This window comes from Cygnus atratus, chromosome 26 (genome assembly GCF_013377495.2).
Source record: "Cygnus atratus isolate AKBS03 ecotype Queensland, Australia chromosome 26, CAtr_DNAZoo_HiC_assembly, whole genome shotgun sequence".
Classification (NCBI taxonomy): Eukaryota; Metazoa; Chordata; class Aves; order Anseriformes; family Anatidae; genus Cygnus; species Cygnus atratus.
The window spans coordinates 972301-988535 of NC_066387.1; the positions used below are offsets into that span (position 1 = coordinate 972301).

The following is a 16235-nucleotide window of genomic DNA, read 5'->3' on the forward strand; positions in this document are numbered from 1 at the left end:
TTTTAGGACCATAGGACAGGGTGGAAAGAAAAAATTTGTGAACGGTCCAAAATAATGAAACCAGGATGGTTTTTTTCCCCTTCTTTTCGTATCTCCTCAGGGCTGCTCCCCCCAGCTCCTTACGCTGCTCGCTCCGTTGTGCCCATAGCTTTATTCCCTCACCTCTCTCGATGTTTTTTTTACACCTTTGTGTAAAAAAGCTGCTCTTAGGATCCCAAAAAGCTGATTTTTTTATTTTTTAGACCCATTTTCCCCTCACTCTGCAGCCCCCTGAGCCCTGCATTTAACACCGCCTGCAGCACCACGCTTTAATGAACGGATTTCCGCGGTTCTTTAACCACAACCGGCCCAAGCCCTGCTGGAAGCCGAGGCCCCCCCGGTCCCGGTGCCGGTCCCGGTGCAGGCCCGGCCCAGGCCCGGCCCCGTCAGCACCGGCCGTCCCGGACAGCGCTGCGGGCCCGGCGTTGCCCCGGAACGCTCCGTCGCGGTCCGCGTTTCCAGCCGGGCTCCGTTCCGCCGCGCACTCGGGGGCGCTGGCAGCGTGCCCGCCGCAGGGCGTGGGCGGGCTGACGGGCGGCCCCCGCGCCCAATGAGCAGCCGCGCTGTCCCTCCGCAGCCAATAGGAGGGCGGCGGGCGCGAGCGGGGGCGGGCGTTGTGCGGGGGCCGCCTGGACGGGGCGCGAGCGGGAGCCGGCGCGTGAGTGGGGGGGCGCCGGGGCCGTTGCCGGGGCAACGGGGAGCGGGCGGGGGGGGGAGGTTGCCGGGGTAACGGCGGGGGGCGGGGCTGCTGGGGGGGAACTGGGGGCCAGGGGTCTGTCACTGGGGGAACTGGGGCGGTCGGGGGTGGGGAACTGGGATAACTGGGGCGGTCGGGGGGGAACTGGGGTAACTGGGACGGTGGGGGGGGTAACTGGGGACCAGGGGCTGTTACTGGGGTAACTGGGGCGGTCGAGGAGGGGTAACCGGGACAAATGGGACGGTCAGGAGGGGTTAACTGGGGCAACTGGGGCTGGTGGGTGGGTAAGTGGGGTTACTGGGTTGGTCAGGGGTGTGTCACTGGGGTAACTGGGGCAGTTGGGGGGGTTACTGGGGGCCAGGGGGTGTTCCTGGGGTAACTGGGACGGTCAGGGGTCTGTCACTGCGGTAACTGGGGGCTGTTATTGAGGTAACTGGGATAACTGGGGGCTGTTCCTGGGGTAACTGGGGGCTGTTATTGAGGTAACTGGGGGCTGTTATTGAGGTAACTGGGATAACTGGGGGCTGTAACTGGGGTAACTGGGGTAACTGGAGGCTGTTCCTGAGGTAACTGCGGGGGGCAGGGGGCTGCGGTAGGGTTTTGGGGTCCGGACAAGGGTCGAGGCCGCTCCTCCCACGGCCGCGCTCCTTTGGGGCGTCTCAGCAGCCCGTGCCCGTGCCCTGGGACAAAGCCCCCTCCCCAAACCCCCCCCTCCAGCGTCCCCTGCGTGGTCTCAGTGGGCTGGGGGGGCTTTGGGGGGGAGCTTCTGGGGGGATCCAGGCCCGTTCCGGTGCCGGCAGGGGCACCCAGCTGAGGTTTTCGGGCTCACACGTAAGGAAAGCTTTGTTTTTTTCCACAGAGGCTTTCCGCTTCACGTAGCGTTTCTCACCGCTCGAGCGTTTCGGGGTGGGACGGTGAGCCGAGCAGCGCTGAGTTAATTCTCTTTTACAGCATTTTCAGGCTGCTGAGGTCGTCCGGGCGTTAGAGGCACCGACCTCTGCACGTCGAGCCGCCAGGAAGAGCGGCCCGGGAGAAGCGCGAGGTATTCCCGGCGCGCGGCTCCGCTCGTCACTAAGCTGCTTTCCTCCGCAGGTCGCGGGGCACCAGAGGAGCTCGAGGCTTTAGGCTTTGCCGGGGGCTTCGCTGGGCTAGGAAAAAAAAAAGGAAAAAAGCTAAGGGCTTACCGAGCTTCTGAGCGGAAGCCAGGCTTCCTCCAGATGAGGTGCGAATTGTGGAGGAAAGCAGGTTTTTTTCCTCCAGTGACGTCTCCAGGTGTCCCTCTCCCGGGAGCCGTGTGCCTACCTCACCGACCAGGTGCGGGCGGCGCCTTCGCACCCAGCAGGCGACCTCACTCCTGCTTTGCGACCCCGCGAGGTGCCGTTTTGGAGGGATTTCCTTTGTAGAGGATTACCCTAACGCCACGCCGTCGCCGTGCGAGGTGACCTCCTTGTTCCTTTGCTGCTGCAGCCGCAGCGTGCTTTCCGAGGGCAGCGCGGCTCGTGAGCTGTGTCAGCGCCGCGCCGACAGGCCCGGGGCCGACATCCCCGAGGGACCCCGCTCGTCAGCGGCAGCGACGGCCGCAGCGCGTGGGCTGCCCGCTGTGTGAGCCCTGTCAGCGTGCGCCACGATTTCAGGCTCGGGGCTGGTTCAGACCCGGCTCGTCTGCCGGGTTCAGCGGGGAGCGAGTCGATCGGCGTCACCCGAGCTGGGTTTTCTGCTGATGAGCGTCGCTTTCCGCGGACGCCCAGCTGAGATCCGAGCCTGCCGCAGCCGGACAGGCTGCCGTGACCTCTCTGTTCGCTCCTGCTCCAACGGCAAACTCAGAAAGAGGCCTTCAACTCCTTCAGCTCCCTCAGCAAGCGTGGGGCCACTCAGTCCCAACGTCCCTTGCGATAAAATCCCCGTTTACGCAGCCCGCTGCACAGAACCGCTGATAGTGGTTAAAGCCGTCAGCCCTCGAGGGAGACTTGAGCCTCGGGAATCTTTTGTGTCCAAGTTAATTTGCTGCTCCAGTGGCCAGGTATCCAATTAACTCACCTGGTCCACCACCACCGGGGCGAGTGTCGGCGTGGCTGGAGACGTTCCCCGGTGGTTCGTTAGCTGTGGCACCTCGTCAGCGCTCGGGGCCGTCTGGCACCCTCTGCGAGGCGAGGCGCGAGGCCCTCTGCGGGTGCCACTGATCTCACCCCACGCGTTGATTCAGCCCCGGTGCTGGCGGTGCGTCTGCTCATCCCTGCATCAGCAGAGAGACCCGCTCATGCCTTTACAAATAGATCTAATTCTGTTGTTATTTTTTTTTTAAAATGGCTCTAGGAAAACACGCTTAACTGCTGCTGCACGTGACCTGGAGGAGAACACGTTTCTGACTGAGTCAGTTGTCGTGACCTAGGCGGCTCAGACCTTGCGTTTTTCTCACCATCTGCCTCTCTTTTGTCACACCCCGTGGACAGTAGAAACCCTGGGGTTTCTCCCAAGGTTTTCCCTTTGGAGAGCCGCCTATCGACCGGTAACCAAAAATTCCTCTGGCTCCTGGTACAGAGCAAACAGCCACCTGCGGAGGCAGCGACCCACCCCGGCAAGAGGGTGGCGGTGGCTCAGGACTGAATCTGCTCTTCTCGTTTGAAGGGAGGCCTTTAATTTCATTTCTCAGTGGAACTGAGAGCCGCCAGCTCAAGCCCACGTTCATTTCTCGTGGTTAACATCAAAGCCTCGGTCCTTTGGCTGGGCTCAGGTGGATTTTAAGGCAAGATCCAGCGGTTTGTGCCTGGTGCTGTGTAGGTGTTCGTAAAGAGACCGAGGCTGTGCCAGTTTTGTGCAGTCAGTACAATTCTTGCAAGATTTTCAAGTCACTGTTTGCTGCAGTTAAATTCTCTTCCCTGCCTGCTCCTTTGCCCCACGGTGTGAGCGCTTTGTGCCTCCTGATCTCTCCACCCACTGCCTCCGGGGCGTGAGGGGGGAGAGTTAAGGTACAGAGGCTGGCACGCGGTTTGGGACGCAAGGTGCTCTTCTCCACAAGAAATACCGACGCAGGGCAATCTCTCGTTTCCCTCCTGCCCACAGCTCTGCTCCAGGAGCCCCTTTCCCTCGCCGTTTGCCTGCTGATGCCCCCGCTGCCCGCCCAGGCGGCGCAATGAAGATCGTGGTCGCCAAAGTGCTGTGTCTGCTGGGCATCTGCGTCCTCATGCTGGCCGGCTCCCTCCTCCCCGTCAAGATAATCGAGGCGGATTACGAGAAGGCTCATCGCTCCAAGAAGGTCATCGCCCTCTGCAATTCCTTTGGAGGAGGGGTCTTCCTGGCCACCTGCTTCAACGCCTTGCTGCCGGCCGTGAGAGGAAAGGTAACTGCTTGCGGGCCTGCGGGGAGCTGTAGCGAGCCTGTGCCACTCTGTGTGAGGGAGCAGCAGCAGCCTGGGCTGCCAGAACCCTGCCCCTGGGCAAGAGGAGGTGTAGGGGCCATCCCCAGCCAGAGGGGCCCCTTAAGCTCCCTCAGAAACCTCTGGTGTTTCAGGTCATGGATTGCAGCCCCCGCCTCCCATTCAGCTCCCCCTGAGTCTGCTTGGAAAGCTTTTGTGATGCAGGAGGAGGCTGAGCATCACCTGTGGGGCTCGGCTCAAGCTCCTGCCCTTGAGCCAGTGTGTGAAACACTTTCAGAGAGCCACCGACCCCCTGCTGGAAGGCAAATAGCTTCCCAATTTCTTACCTTGAGGCCTGTATACAAGGGTATTAAAGCATCACAGATCAGCTTAGTGTCATTGTGGGCACACAACAGGAATATTTCATTGTTCATCGTTACGGAGCCCAGATTTCCCCCCTCATATCTACTGTCAGACACTTTCTTCCCAGAAGGGGCTTTGTAGGAAACTGTGAGAGCTTCCCAACGGCTCCCTGGGTGCCTGTAGAGAGCCAAAGGTGATCGGTTCGCTGCGGGCTGTGTGCTTTGTCCTAGCTCGATGAAGTTCTTAAGCAAGGGAACGTGACCACGGACTACCCTGTGGCTGAGACCATCATGATGGTCGGCTTCTTCGTCACGGTCTTTGTGGAGCAGCTCGTCTTGACCTTCCAGAAGGAAAAGCCCTCCTTCATAGACCTGGAGACCTTCAACGCCGGTTCGGATGTCGGGAGCGACTCAGAATACGAGAGCCCCTTCATAGCCTCGTCCCGCGGGCGCACGCTGTACGGCGAGCACGGCCATCACTCCCACGGCCTGAACGTCCAGGAGCTCTCCCGCTCCAGCCCCTTGCGGCTGGTCGGCCTGGTCTTTGCTTTGTGCACGCACTCCATCTTCGAGGGACTGGCGCTGGGCTTGCAGGAGGAAGGCGGCAAAGTCCTGAGCTTGTTCCTGGGCGTTGCCGTCCACGAGACGCTGGTGGCGGTGGCGCTGGGCATCAGCATGGCCAAGGCCTCGCTGCCCATGAAGGACGCGGCGAAGATGGCCGTGACGGTGAGCCTGATGATCCCCCTGGGCATTAGCATCGGGATGGGGATCGAGAGCACCCAGAGCGCCGCCAGCAACATCGCCTCGCTGCTCCTGCAAGGCGTCGCGGGGGGAACTTTCCTCTTCATCACCTTCTTTGAGATCCTGGCCAAGGAGCTGGAGGGCAAGAACGATCGCCTGCTGAAGGTCCTCTTCCTGGTGCTGGGCTACGCCGCGCTGGCGGGGCTGGTCTTCTTCAAGTGGTGAGGACGGGAGCGGTGGGGAGCCAACCTCACCTCCTGCCCCTTGCGGCCGGCCCCGAGACGAGCCTGCCGTCAGCCAGGGGGGGACGCTGGAGCTTGGCAGCCACGTGAAACATCCCGGCCCAGGAGGTGTTTCGGCACTGACCCGAAGGAGGAGGGTTTTCTCCTCTGCGCTCAGAGGGAGAGGAAAACGAGGAGCGTCCCAGCGTAGGTGTCACGAGGCGCCGTCCCTGCCCCTCGGGTCTGCGGGTGCAGCAGCCTGTGCAGAGATTACTGGAAACAAACACTGCGAGGCTGGTTCTGAGGCTGCCTTCCCAGAGCTCGTCAGGCACGTCGTTTCCTGTTGATCTGCACAGCCGGCCCCCTTCCTCCCTCCCCTCACACCCCTTGCAAAAACTCCGGCCGAGCCTCGGCTTCCTTCACACCCAGGCTCTGAGGAGGTGAGAAACCGTAACCGAAATAAAGTCAGCGGCAGGTGGGATCGCGGCTCGCACAGCTGCGCTAAGCTGCTTTTGCTAGCTTGGTTTTGAGCAAAACCTGGTTGTAATAGCTGCCAAAAATAACATCCCTTCTGGGGCTGCTCGGTACGACTGTTGCCACAGCTCCCACTGAGCCGAGCTTCCATTTTAACCCACAAATGGCTCCGGGAGCTTTTCTTTCTCAGAGTGATTAACGGCAGAAGCGAGGCTGGGCCGTGCCCCATCCCGTGCTTCGTTCTCCTCGCCTCATCCGTGTGTTGCGCGTTCCCTGAAGAAAACCTGCGGCCGTGTCAGTGCATCGTTGGAGAGTTCTCACGTCCGTACCTGAAGCCCGGGATCCGTTAGCGCGTAGGAAATGGGCGGCAGCAATTTCCAGCATTAATATTTCAGGGCAAGCGCTCGCGTTTGAATCGTCTGCAGTGAAATGGGCCGAGCAGCCTCCACCAGGCGCAGCTGCAGGGCTGCTCCCCGGCCTCAGCCCCGGCTGGCAGCGGGCTCCTGCGCCTGGGCGACGCGCGAGCCGCGTTACGGCGACCGTGCGGGGCGCTCTGCCGGTGTTTTCAAAGGAGAAGAGGAGAAATCTCTCCCCCCCCCCCGCCGGGGTTTGTGAGCCGCAGGGCTGATTAAGGCAGTCACCATCTGACTGCGCGCAAGCCGATCTCGCTGCGCCTCCGGGGTGCGTCCCCGGGGGAGCTCGGCGTGCCTGGATCCCGCGGCGATCCCTCGTGTTCGGGAGCCCGGATCAGAGGCTGGCAGCAAGAGCGTGCCCCCTCCGCTCCCCCCCCGGCCGCGCTGCTCCTCCTCGCAGGAGATGCATTTTAATTAGACGTGGCCATCGCTCCTGCCGCAGCTCCCCCAGGCAGAGCAGAGCTTCTGCAGGCGCTGATGGAATTATAACGACGTTATAGAGCCGGCCGAGCCGCGGCGCAGCCCCCCTGCTACAACCGAGGCGAGCAGCGAGGAGGCTGTGAAACGGCATCTTGGAGCAGCGGTTGGCACAGCTGCAGCATATGGAAGCTGATGGGGATCGTCTGACAGGGCCTGGTGCTCGGCGTTTTAATTGCTGCAACCTACCAAAGTCAATTAATCTTTGCTTTGAAAAACCTGGAGCGGGAAGGGGGTGGGGGTGGGGGTGGGGGGGAGGGTTATTTTGGGCCTCCGATGACACAAATTAGCAGGGCCTGACGAGAATGTAATTTGCCTCGACGTGGTGAACCTGTGTGTGTTATTTCACCTCCCCCAGCAGCCTGGGGCGGGCGTGCGGGGCCTGCTGCTTTCTGCTGCTCACCGACCGCCGCTGGTCCCGGGCAGGTGGGATGCTGGATCCTTTGTTTCTGCCTCCATCTCCCGTGTCGTTTTGTTTTCGCAGCTACTGGCTCTATTTGTAGGGGTCCTTCCCCCAGCTGGGGGGGCGGAGGGGTCTCACAGAGCATCACTGCCGCCCCTCATGGCAGGTGGGGCGGCTGTGGGCAGTTTGGGGGGGGGGGGGGACGCGCTGGATCCCCGGTTTTCCACCTTTTTTTGTCCCGATGGGCTGTGGGAGCAGGCAGCAGGGAGCAGCCTGGCCGGGGGCCACACGGCTGGGGGGGGTCCCTGGCACCAGGGGGGGCTTTGCCTGTCACTGACAGCCGGCTCCTGCCTTTGGAGGAGGAAGAAACCTGATGTGCTGCTCCCAATAAACACCCTGCCCTTCTCCACGTCGGTGCCGCGTGTTTATTCACAGCCCCCCACCTCGCCACCATCTCTGGGTGCCCGGATCAGACCCGGATGCCCCTGCCCCAGCCCGGGGACGTGCCCGAGCTCCCGGGGGAGCGGGGAAGGGCAGCAGCCCCTCCGTGCAGCCCCCCCGTGCAGCCCCCTTCCCCATCCCCGCAGCCTCATCCCTTTGCAGCCGCGCGTGCGCGGCCGCCCCGCAGCAGCCAGCAGAGCCCCCGTTGCGTAAGGCGTCGCGGGGAGCTGGGGAGTGAATGAACGGAGGAGGAGCCGCAGCTAAAATGATCAAGGAAACTCATTCATTTCCTCTAACGAGTAGTACCCGGCCGGCTCATAACGCTGCGGGGCGGCTCGTCGGGGACAGGGGGCTGTGGCCACCGGCCCCCTGGGACGAGGCCGGTGTCCCCCTGCGGGGGCTCATGGCCTGGGGGGGGGGGGGGGGGGTGTTTCACGGTGGGGTGCGTGTCGCTGGGTGCCGTGGCCCCGCTGCTCCGCCGGCAGCTATTAATAGCAGCTGCGGATTTTAATTGCTGCCGCTCGTCAGGGAGCGGGAGTCACGAGGCCCGGCCGTGCCACCCGGCAGCCCCCCGCCAGCGCCGCTGCCCCCGGCCCCACGCGGGGCCTGCAGACCCCGGGGGCACGCGGGAGCCCTGGGGCCGGTGACGGAGCCCCCGGTGCTGGTGTGTCTGGGGGCGGCAGGGGGACGCTGGCCCCAGAGCCCGGCCCCACTGCCCACGGCCTTGGGGGCTTTGAGAGCCCCCTGTCCCCGCCCGGGTGTCCCCCTGTCCCCTGCCGTGGGTCCCCGTACAGGTGTCCCTGCGGCGGTGTGTCCCTGTCTGTGTGTCCGTCTGCTGCGGGTCAGGTGTGTCCGTGTCCATCCCTGTGTCCCTCTGTTCCCACCTGTGTCCGTGTGTCCCGTCCCCGTCCGTGTGTCCCTGTCCATCTGTCTCCGTCCCTGTCCCCGTCCCTGTCCGTCTGTCCCCATCCCTGTCTGTGTCCCATCCCCATCCGTGTGTCCCATCCCCGTCCGTCTGTCCCCATCCCCAGCTGTCCGTCTGTCCCCGTCCCCATCCCTGTCCATCTGTCCCCACCCCTGTCTGTGTGTCCCTGTCCGTCTGTCCCATCCCTGTCGGTGCGTCCCCATCCCCAGCTGTCCCCCCGTCCCCATCCCTGTCCCCGTCCCCGTCCCTGTCCCCCCGGCCCGGTCCCGCTCGGCTCGGGGCTGAGCCCGGGGGTCCGGCGGGGCGGGCGCGGCGGGCGGGGCCGGCGGCGGGGCGGGATCGGCTCTGCGGCGGCCGCGCCGCACCGCACCGAGCCGTGCCGAGCCGAGCCGAGCCGAACCGTGCCGAACCGAGCCGTGCCGAACCGAGCCGAGCCGTGCGAAGCCCCTCCGGCCCCGCCGCACCTCTGCCGGCCCCGCCGGACCGGACCGGGCCGGGCCGGGCCGTACCGAGCCGAACCGAGCCGAGCCGGGCGGACCGGAGCCGCCGCGCCGGGACCGCACCGGGCCGGGCCGGGCCATGCGCTGAGGCCGCCGCGCAGCCCGCAGCCAAGGGCGGATCCCGGGCAGGACACGGTGAGGCGGCGGCACCGCAATGCGCCCCGCGGGGGGACCGGGAACGGGGCCGGGGGGCGGGCGGGGGGGGGCCCCCGGCAAGGGCAGGGCACGGCCGGGAGCGGGGCGGGGACCCGGGCCCGCCCCTGCCCCTGTCCCCGTCCCTGTCCCCATCCTCCAGCCCCATCCTGCCCCTCCAGCATCCTCCTCCTGCTGCTCCTCCATCCCCGTCCCTCTCTCCTCCCTCCCCATCCCTCCCTCCCCATCCCTCTCTCCATCCCCTTTCCCCCTCTCTCCATCCCCGTCCCTCTCCTCCCTCCCCATCCTGCCCCTCTCCCTCCCTCCATCCTCATCCCCGGCCCCACATCCGCTGTTTGTCTCCCCCGGCGCTGGGGGGGCGCTGAGCTGGAGGATGCGTGGGGGTGCTGGGGGTGCAGAGCCCCGGCAGGATCAGGCCCCATGCCCAGGAGCAGGGGTTTTCACAGAGCGAGGGGCTGATGGGGGCCAGGCAATGCCACGGGGCCCAGGAGCACCCCTGGGTGCTGCAGAGGCCCCATCCTGCCCCCCCAGTGCCCCACGCCGTGGCAGTGGGGCCGGGGGCACCTTTGGCTGCGCCGCGGGCAGGTGGGACCGGCAGGACCGAGGTCTGGCATCCCCAGACACCGGCTCAGCCACGGCCTCTGCTCCGTGTCCGCGTGCCCATGACGCCTCCGGACCCATGGGGGCATTTTCCTGCCCCGTGCTGCAGGACCCGAAGCAGGACGGGCTCCTCGGTGCCGAGGCCACGGCGATGGGCTCCTGCCCCAGCCACGTGCGCGCCCGGGTGCCTGGGGACGTGCTGGGGCACTGGGAGCCTGCGGGGTCCCCTGGATGTGCATGGGGCCAAGGGAGCTGGGGCACCCATGGGAGCAGGACAGACCTGACCCCAAACCCAGCCATCCAAACCCAAACCGTGCCCTGGTGCCCTGCTCAGGTGCCCGTTCCCATCCCTCCAAGTGCCTTTGGGATGGCTCCTTTGGGAACGCAGCCCCACGGCAGCCTTAACGTCTCCAAACCATCACGCTCTGCCTGGGGAGCCAAGATGCTCCTGCACGCACGGGGACATCTCGTGGGGACCTGGCAGGCCACGAGCCCATGGCCGTGTGTCACCCGTGGCCGTGTGTCACCGTCCCCCGGTGCCTGCAGCCCCGCTCTGTCCCCGGGCTGGGAGCGGAGCGGAGCGACGGCACGGGGCAGCGCAGCAGGCGCCGAGGACTGTGCGTGAAATGGCACCTCCTTACGCAGCAGATCCGGCGCCGTGGCAGAGCCGGAGGGGCTGCGGGTGCCGCTGGCTCCTCGCTGGGCCGGGGGCTGCCCCACGGCACTGCTCCCGCTGCCGGGGTGCCCGCCGTGACCCCCCCCCCCTCTGGCAGCCTCAGCCGCAGCTGCTGCGCCGGTGGCTGTGGCTCGGCCATATGGCCGCGGCACGGGGGGCTGGTAAAAATAGCGAGAGCTGCTGCACCCCGGGCGGGCGGACCAGCGCCATCCCGCCCCGCTGCCCGGCAAGGGCGTCCCAAGGGCAGGGGGAGGCTCGGCACTGGGGGGGTCCCGGGACCCCCCCGCTGTATCCGGGATGTCAGCACCGTCGGAGCAGGGGGATCGCAAGGGGCTGCGGGGCTGGGGGGTCCCTATCGCTCCCCCAGGCTGGCGCAGGGGGTTTCCATCCCGAAGCCCCCGCTGGCACTGTGACGCGCGCCTCTGCCCTCTCCTTGCAGCGGCGGCAGCTTCTCCGGGGCAAGATGCCGGAGCAGAGCAACGACTACCGGGTGGTGGTGTTCGGCGCCGGCGGCGTGGGCAAGAGCTCGCTGGTGCTGCGCTTCGTGAAGGGGACGTTCCGGGACACCTACATCCCCACCATCGAGGACACCTACCGCCAGGTGATCAGCTGCGACAAGAGCGTCTGCACCCTGCAGATCACCGACACCACGGGCAGCCACCAGTTCCCGGCCATGCAGCGCCTGTCCATCTCCAAGGGCCATGCCTTCATCCTGGTCTTCTCCGTCACTAGCAAGCAGTCCCTGGAGGAGCTGAAGCCCATCTACCAGCAGATCGTGCAGATCAAGGGCAGCGTGGAGAGCATCCCCATCATGCTGGTGGGCAACAAGTGCGACGAGACCCAGCGGGAGGTGGAGAGCAGAGAGGGGGAGGCCGTGGCCAAGGAGTGGAAGTGCGCCTTCATGGAGACCTCGGCCAAGATGAACTACAACGTCAAGGAGCTCTTCCAGGAGCTGCTGAACCTGGAGAAGAGGAGGAACGTCAGCCTCACCATCGACGGCAAGCGCTCCAGCAAGCAGAAGAGGACAGACAAAATCAAGGGGAAGTGCAGCATCATGTAGAGCCCCGGACTGGCCCGCACGCCCCCCCTGTCTCCCTTCCCTCCCCCCACCATGGCCGGACATCGGCGTCGCAGCGGGGCCGTCCCCTCACCCTCCCCGCGCTCGCCGTGGCCGTGCGGGGAGGCTGCGGCAGGTTGGCGGCCCCAGGTTTGGGGGGCGATGGCGGGGCTGGGCCATGGACCCGTGGGGACATGGACGGGGACACGAGGCCGGGCACACGTCCACACACCGCAGCACGACCGGACACTGGCACACGGGGACGGGGGCGGCGCGTGGGGACCCCACCGGGAGCAGAGCCTGGGGCCACGGACCAGGTCCCGGCCCCCCCAGCCCACCTCGGTCCCCGTGCATGGGAAGGACGGTGCCAGGCAGGGGAGGCGGTGTCACCCCCCAGGTGACAGTCACGCAACTCCCAGGCTCTCCCCGTGCCCCTTGCTGTGCTCTTCCCTGGGCAGGAGCCCCCCCAGCTGCGCCCCACTGCCCGCAGAGCCCCCAGCCCCATCCCCAGCGCCGGGCCCCCCCCCCCCCCGCAGCCCGGAGCCGCCAGCCCAAGCACAAAGCATCGGGTCCGACCGAGGTCCTGACCCAGCACAATCCTGGCGAGCTCGGATGCAGAGCCCCCCCCAGCACCCCCACCGGCTGTGATGCGGTCAGGGTCCCCCCCTCTTCTGCAGCCCCCCCCCCCCCCCATCCCCAGCACCCACCGTCCGCTGCCCCCCTGGCCCCATGGAGCCCCAGCTTGTTCCCCCCGGCCGGAGTGGGGCCCCCGCGCCGCCAGCAGCCCCCCGTCCCTGCGGGGTTCGCCCCTCGCTCCGGCCCCGCTCCCCCTGCCCCGGGGCCGTGCAGCCCCCACGCCGCAGGGGTGTCAAGAGCAGGGCGGCCCCCCCACCCCCCCCCCCGTGCTGCGCCCGCTCCCTGCTCCCCCCGGCGTTTTACACCACGACCCGACCGACCAAGGGACAAGGTGACGTGACGATGTAGCCTTTATTCTAGAAATAGTCTTCCTTCAATAAAGAGATGAGAAACGCTCCTGCGTCCCCGCGGAGCGGCTGGACCGGGGGGCTCGGGCCCTGCGGTGAGCCCCTGGTGGGGGGGGGGGGGGGGGAAGGGAAGATAAGGGGGTGTGCGTGCGTGTGCGTGCGTGTGTGTGCATGCACGTGTGTGTGCGTGCGTGTGTGTGCACGTGTGCGCGTGCATGTGCCTATGCAGGTGCGTGCGTGCACGAGCGCTCGCCGTGCGCACCCGCGTGCCCGCGCATGGGGGCCGCCGGTGGGTGCCCCCCGCCCCCCGCTGCCAGCGCGGGCTGGCGTCCCCGTGGGGAGGGGGTGGGAGCGCGGGGCCTGCGTCATCGTGCCAGTTGCCACGGCAACCATCTGCTCCCCGGGCGCTGCGGCCGCGTGGGCACGCGGGTGCGGGCGGGGGGGACGGGGGGGAGCGGGGCCGCACGGGCCGCAAGGGCCTCGGCAAGGGCACGGCTCCACGGGGATGGCGCGGCCCCGTGGGGTTGTCACGGCCCCGTGGGGATGTCACGGCCCTGTAGGGATGTCACGGCTCCGTGGGGATGTCACGGCCCCGTGGGGATGTCACGGCCCTGTAGGGATGTCACGGCTCTGTGGGGATGTCACGGCCCCGTGGGGATGTCACGGCCCTGTAGGGATGTCACGGCTCTGTGGGGATGTCACGGCCCTGTAGGGATGTCACAGCTCTGTGGGGATGTCACGGCCCCGTGGGGATGTCACAGCTCCCCGGGGACAGGCGCAGCTCTGCCAGGACGCTCACGGGTCCGCGGGGTCAATCAGCACCATGGGGACAGGCACAGCGCCCCGGGGATGTCACGGCACCCAGGGGGTGTCACAGCGCCCTGGCACCAGCCATGGGAACCGCTCCCGTCCCCCGTGTCCCCAGGAGGTGAGCGGGACGGGCACATGAGGGCACGGGGACACCCGGCGCTGGTCCCCACCCGCTGGGACCCCCCGGGGTGGCGGAGGCCTGGGCCCGGCTGGAAGGCTCACAGGTATCCCCGGGGGGGTCAAAAATCCCCAAATCAGGTCTCGTGCACCAAAACCCACCCTGGGTTACAGCCGCTCTGCAGCGTGTTCAGCCTGGGGACAAAATCTGGAAGTCCTGCCCCCGTTCCTGTGCCCCTCGTCCCCCCCCGTTCCCATACCAGCCTCTCCCCCGTATTCCGTTTCCACCTCCAAATGGAAGCAGAAAGAGGGGCCCGGACCAGGCCCCCCCACCGCCCCCCCCCCCCCCCCATCCTGGCTTAGTTCTTCCTCCTCTGACATCAAAGCACCGTGTGGGGCTGAACTGTGGGAGATGGAAACGGGCTCAGGCATTAGGGACACGGCACGGCACGGCACGGCACGGCACGGCACGGCGCGCTCCTCCCCGTGTCCATGGCCTTGGGCCAGGTCTCAGCATCCCCGGGGCAACACGAGGGGGGCGAAAGGCTCTTTGGGGACAAACTGGGCAGAACTGGGGGCTGCTGCCCCAGGGGGCTGTCCCCGGGGGGGGGGGGGCATGGTCCTGCTGAAGCTGGGGGTGTCCCTCGGGGTGTCCATCAGGATGCTCCTTGGGACGCCCCTCTGGGCGCTCCTGGTCCCTCGGGGTGCTCCTCGGGACATCCCTCGGGGTGCTCCTGGTCCCTCGGGGTGCTCCTGGTCCCTCGGGGTGCCCCTGCTCCCAGCGATGGTCTCTGGCTCGCAGGAGGGTCGGGGCGGCTCTGCCCCCCGTGCCCTTGGGCTGGGGGCACCCCGAGCCCCCCAAACCTGCAGGAGGCAGCACCGGGGGCTGGCGCGGCCCCGTGATTCCTGATCCATGAGCAGCCAAAAATAAATTCGGTTTTGAGACCCACAAAGAGCTCCGGGGTGCTGGGGGGGGGGGGGTCACACTGCCCCCCCCCCGCCCCCCCCCCATGCATGGCTGGAGCCGCAGGGTGGCGGAGCCATATGGGCGCAAACGGGATTAGGGGAATCGGCCTTCTGCCCGCTAACGGGATTACCGCTCCGCAACCCAAACACCAGGCTGCGAACGCCCGGTGGTTCACACCACTGCTTCTCCAGCGGCAATGGGAGCTGCAACTGGTGCAGCTGGTGCATACTGGTGCACCCCAAGAACACGGCCCCCATCCCCGTGTGCCCCCCGGGGCCGTGCCCCTCGCTGCACCTCGAGAGCCAGGCCCCGGTGGCCCGGGAACCAAAGCCCTGATTCAGGGCATCGTTGGGGGGGGGGGGGGGGGGGGGCCGCCGGGCTTCCTGCGCCCCGTGACCGCCGCCCGCCGCTGATTCACCCGCCGGGATTTTCCCCTTGTCCCCCCCCCCCCCCCCCCCCCCCCCCCCGGCTGTAAAACCACGGGGGGGTTGGTTGGGGGCTGCGGGCGGCTCAGCCCCCGGTGCTGGGGGGGCTGCGGGTCCCCCCCTGCGTTGGCGCGAGGCGCAGGAGCCCGGCTGCCCTGCGGTGCTGGGGGGCACTGGGTGGCGGGGGGGGAAGGGGGGGGTCCAGCTGGATTTCGGCCCCCCCCCCCCCAGCCCCCCCAGGGCAGTCAGGAAGGCAGGAGGAGCCAGAGGCCAGGGAATGGTGACTCAGAAGGAGGAAAGGGCCCGCAGCCCTTCCTCTCCCTGGGGGCCTGCGCTGGGGGGGGGGGGGGGGGGGGGGGGGGGGCACGAGGCGAAGCCGAGCATGAGGCCCCCCCCCCCCCCCGGCTGCAGTACCAGAGATGGGGGGGGCCCCGGGCTGGGGTCTGCGGCGGGGGCCCTGCACCCTGAGCCCTGCGCCCTGAGCACCGATCCTGCACCCACGGCCCCGCTGCTGCCCACCGGGCCCGGTGGGGGCACAGGGTGGGGGGGGGCACGGGCATGTGCTGAGCATCCACCCCCCCCTCCCCCGCCAATGTGTCCCCCCCCCCCCCCCGGGGGCTCAGAGTGGCCGTGGGGGCAGCGGGCAGGGCAGCGCTGGGATTTGGGGGGTGGCACTGGGGTTTGGGGGGGGGGGGGTGGCGGCACTGGGATCGGGGAGGCAGTGTTGGGATTTGGGGGGGTCAGGACTGGCAATTTGGGGGGGGGGCACTGGGATTTTTGGGGGGCGCTGGGATTTTGGGGGGCAGCACTGGGACCCCGGCGCCCCCCTCATTAATATTAAACGCTCACATTTACATAGCCCCGCCCCCTCCGCCCCGCCCCGCACTCCCATTGGCCGCCCGCCCCGCCGCTCCCCAACCCCCCCCGCCCCCTCCCTCCCTCCCCCTCCCTGCCCCGCGCCGCCGCCTCACCCTAACATGCTGGCCGCTCCTCGCCCCGCCTCCTCCTCCCCGCGCGCCCCTCTCCGAGCTCTCCCATTGGCTGATGTCGCTGCCAGTCAGCGGCGGGGCGTGGCCGGGCGCCCCCCGCCCTGCCCGCGCCCGGCGGGGCCGCCCAGCAAGCTGCGTTGCGCGGCAGCGGCTGCGGGCTCCGGCGGCGGCGGCGCCTCCCCCCCCCCCCCCCGGTGCTCCCCCGGTGCGCGGCCCCCCCCGGGACCGGTGAGGAGCCGTGGGGGGGGCAAACCGGCCGGGGGGGGGCGGGGGGGGGCCGGTGCAGGCCGCGGCCTGGCGGAACCCCCGGCCCGAGGGCCCGGTGGACGGACGGGGGGGGGGTCGTGGGGAGGGGGGGGGGAAGGAACGGGGGGGATTGGGGAGGGGAGGGGGGGACCGGGCAGGTGGGGAGG

General features: G+C 67.6%; 2 protein-coding genes across 5 annotated transcripts; both read left to right on the forward strand.

Moving 5' to 3' along the window:
- The first annotated feature begins 638 nt into the window (after positions 1-638).
- SLC39A3 (solute carrier family 39 member 3) lies at positions 639-5948 on the forward strand. 4 transcript variants are annotated; one of them, XM_035571404.2, is made up of 5 exons: positions 639-697; positions 1688-1778; positions 3050-3702; positions 3797-4073; positions 4682-5948. In XM_035571404.2, the coding sequence occupies exons 4-5, from the start codon at positions 3867-3869 to the stop codon at positions 5414-5416; spliced, it is 942 nt and encodes a 313-aa protein (XP_035427297.1). In that variant the 5' UTR covers positions 639-697; positions 1688-1778; positions 3050-3702; positions 3797-3866; the 3' UTR covers positions 5417-5948. The 4 variants fall into 4 exon arrangements, with proteins under 4 accessions (XP_035427297.1, XP_035427295.1, XP_035427299.1 ...); XM_035571402.2 differs by having other exon boundaries at positions 3050-4073; XM_035571406.2 differs by lacking the exon at positions 3050-3702.
- A 4989-nt stretch (positions 5949-10937) lies between these two features.
- On the forward strand, positions 10938-11534 carry DIRAS1 (DIRAS family GTPase 1). Its single transcript, XM_035571398.1, has one exon. It carries the CDS (start codon positions 10938-10940, stop codon positions 11532-11534), a length of 597 nt encoding a protein of 198 aa, XP_035427291.1.
- Positions 11535-16235: the final 4701 nt, after the last annotated feature.

What these genes read in the sequence shown, in the direction of transcription:
- SLC39A3 (XM_035571402.2), top strand. Translation starts at nt 3,867, where the DNA reads ATGAAGATCGTGGTCGCCAAAGTGCTGTGTCTGCTGGGCATCTGCGTC. An exon ending in TGCCGGCCGTGAGAGGAAAG is followed by an intron (nt 4,074 to 4,681) that starts GTAACTGCTTGC and finishes GCTTTGTCCTAG; the next exon opens with CTCGATGAAGTTCTTAAGCA.
- DIRAS1 (XM_035571398.1), top strand. Translation starts at nt 10,938, where the DNA reads ATGCCGGAGCAGAGCAACGACTACCGGGTGGTGGTGTTCGGCGCCGGC.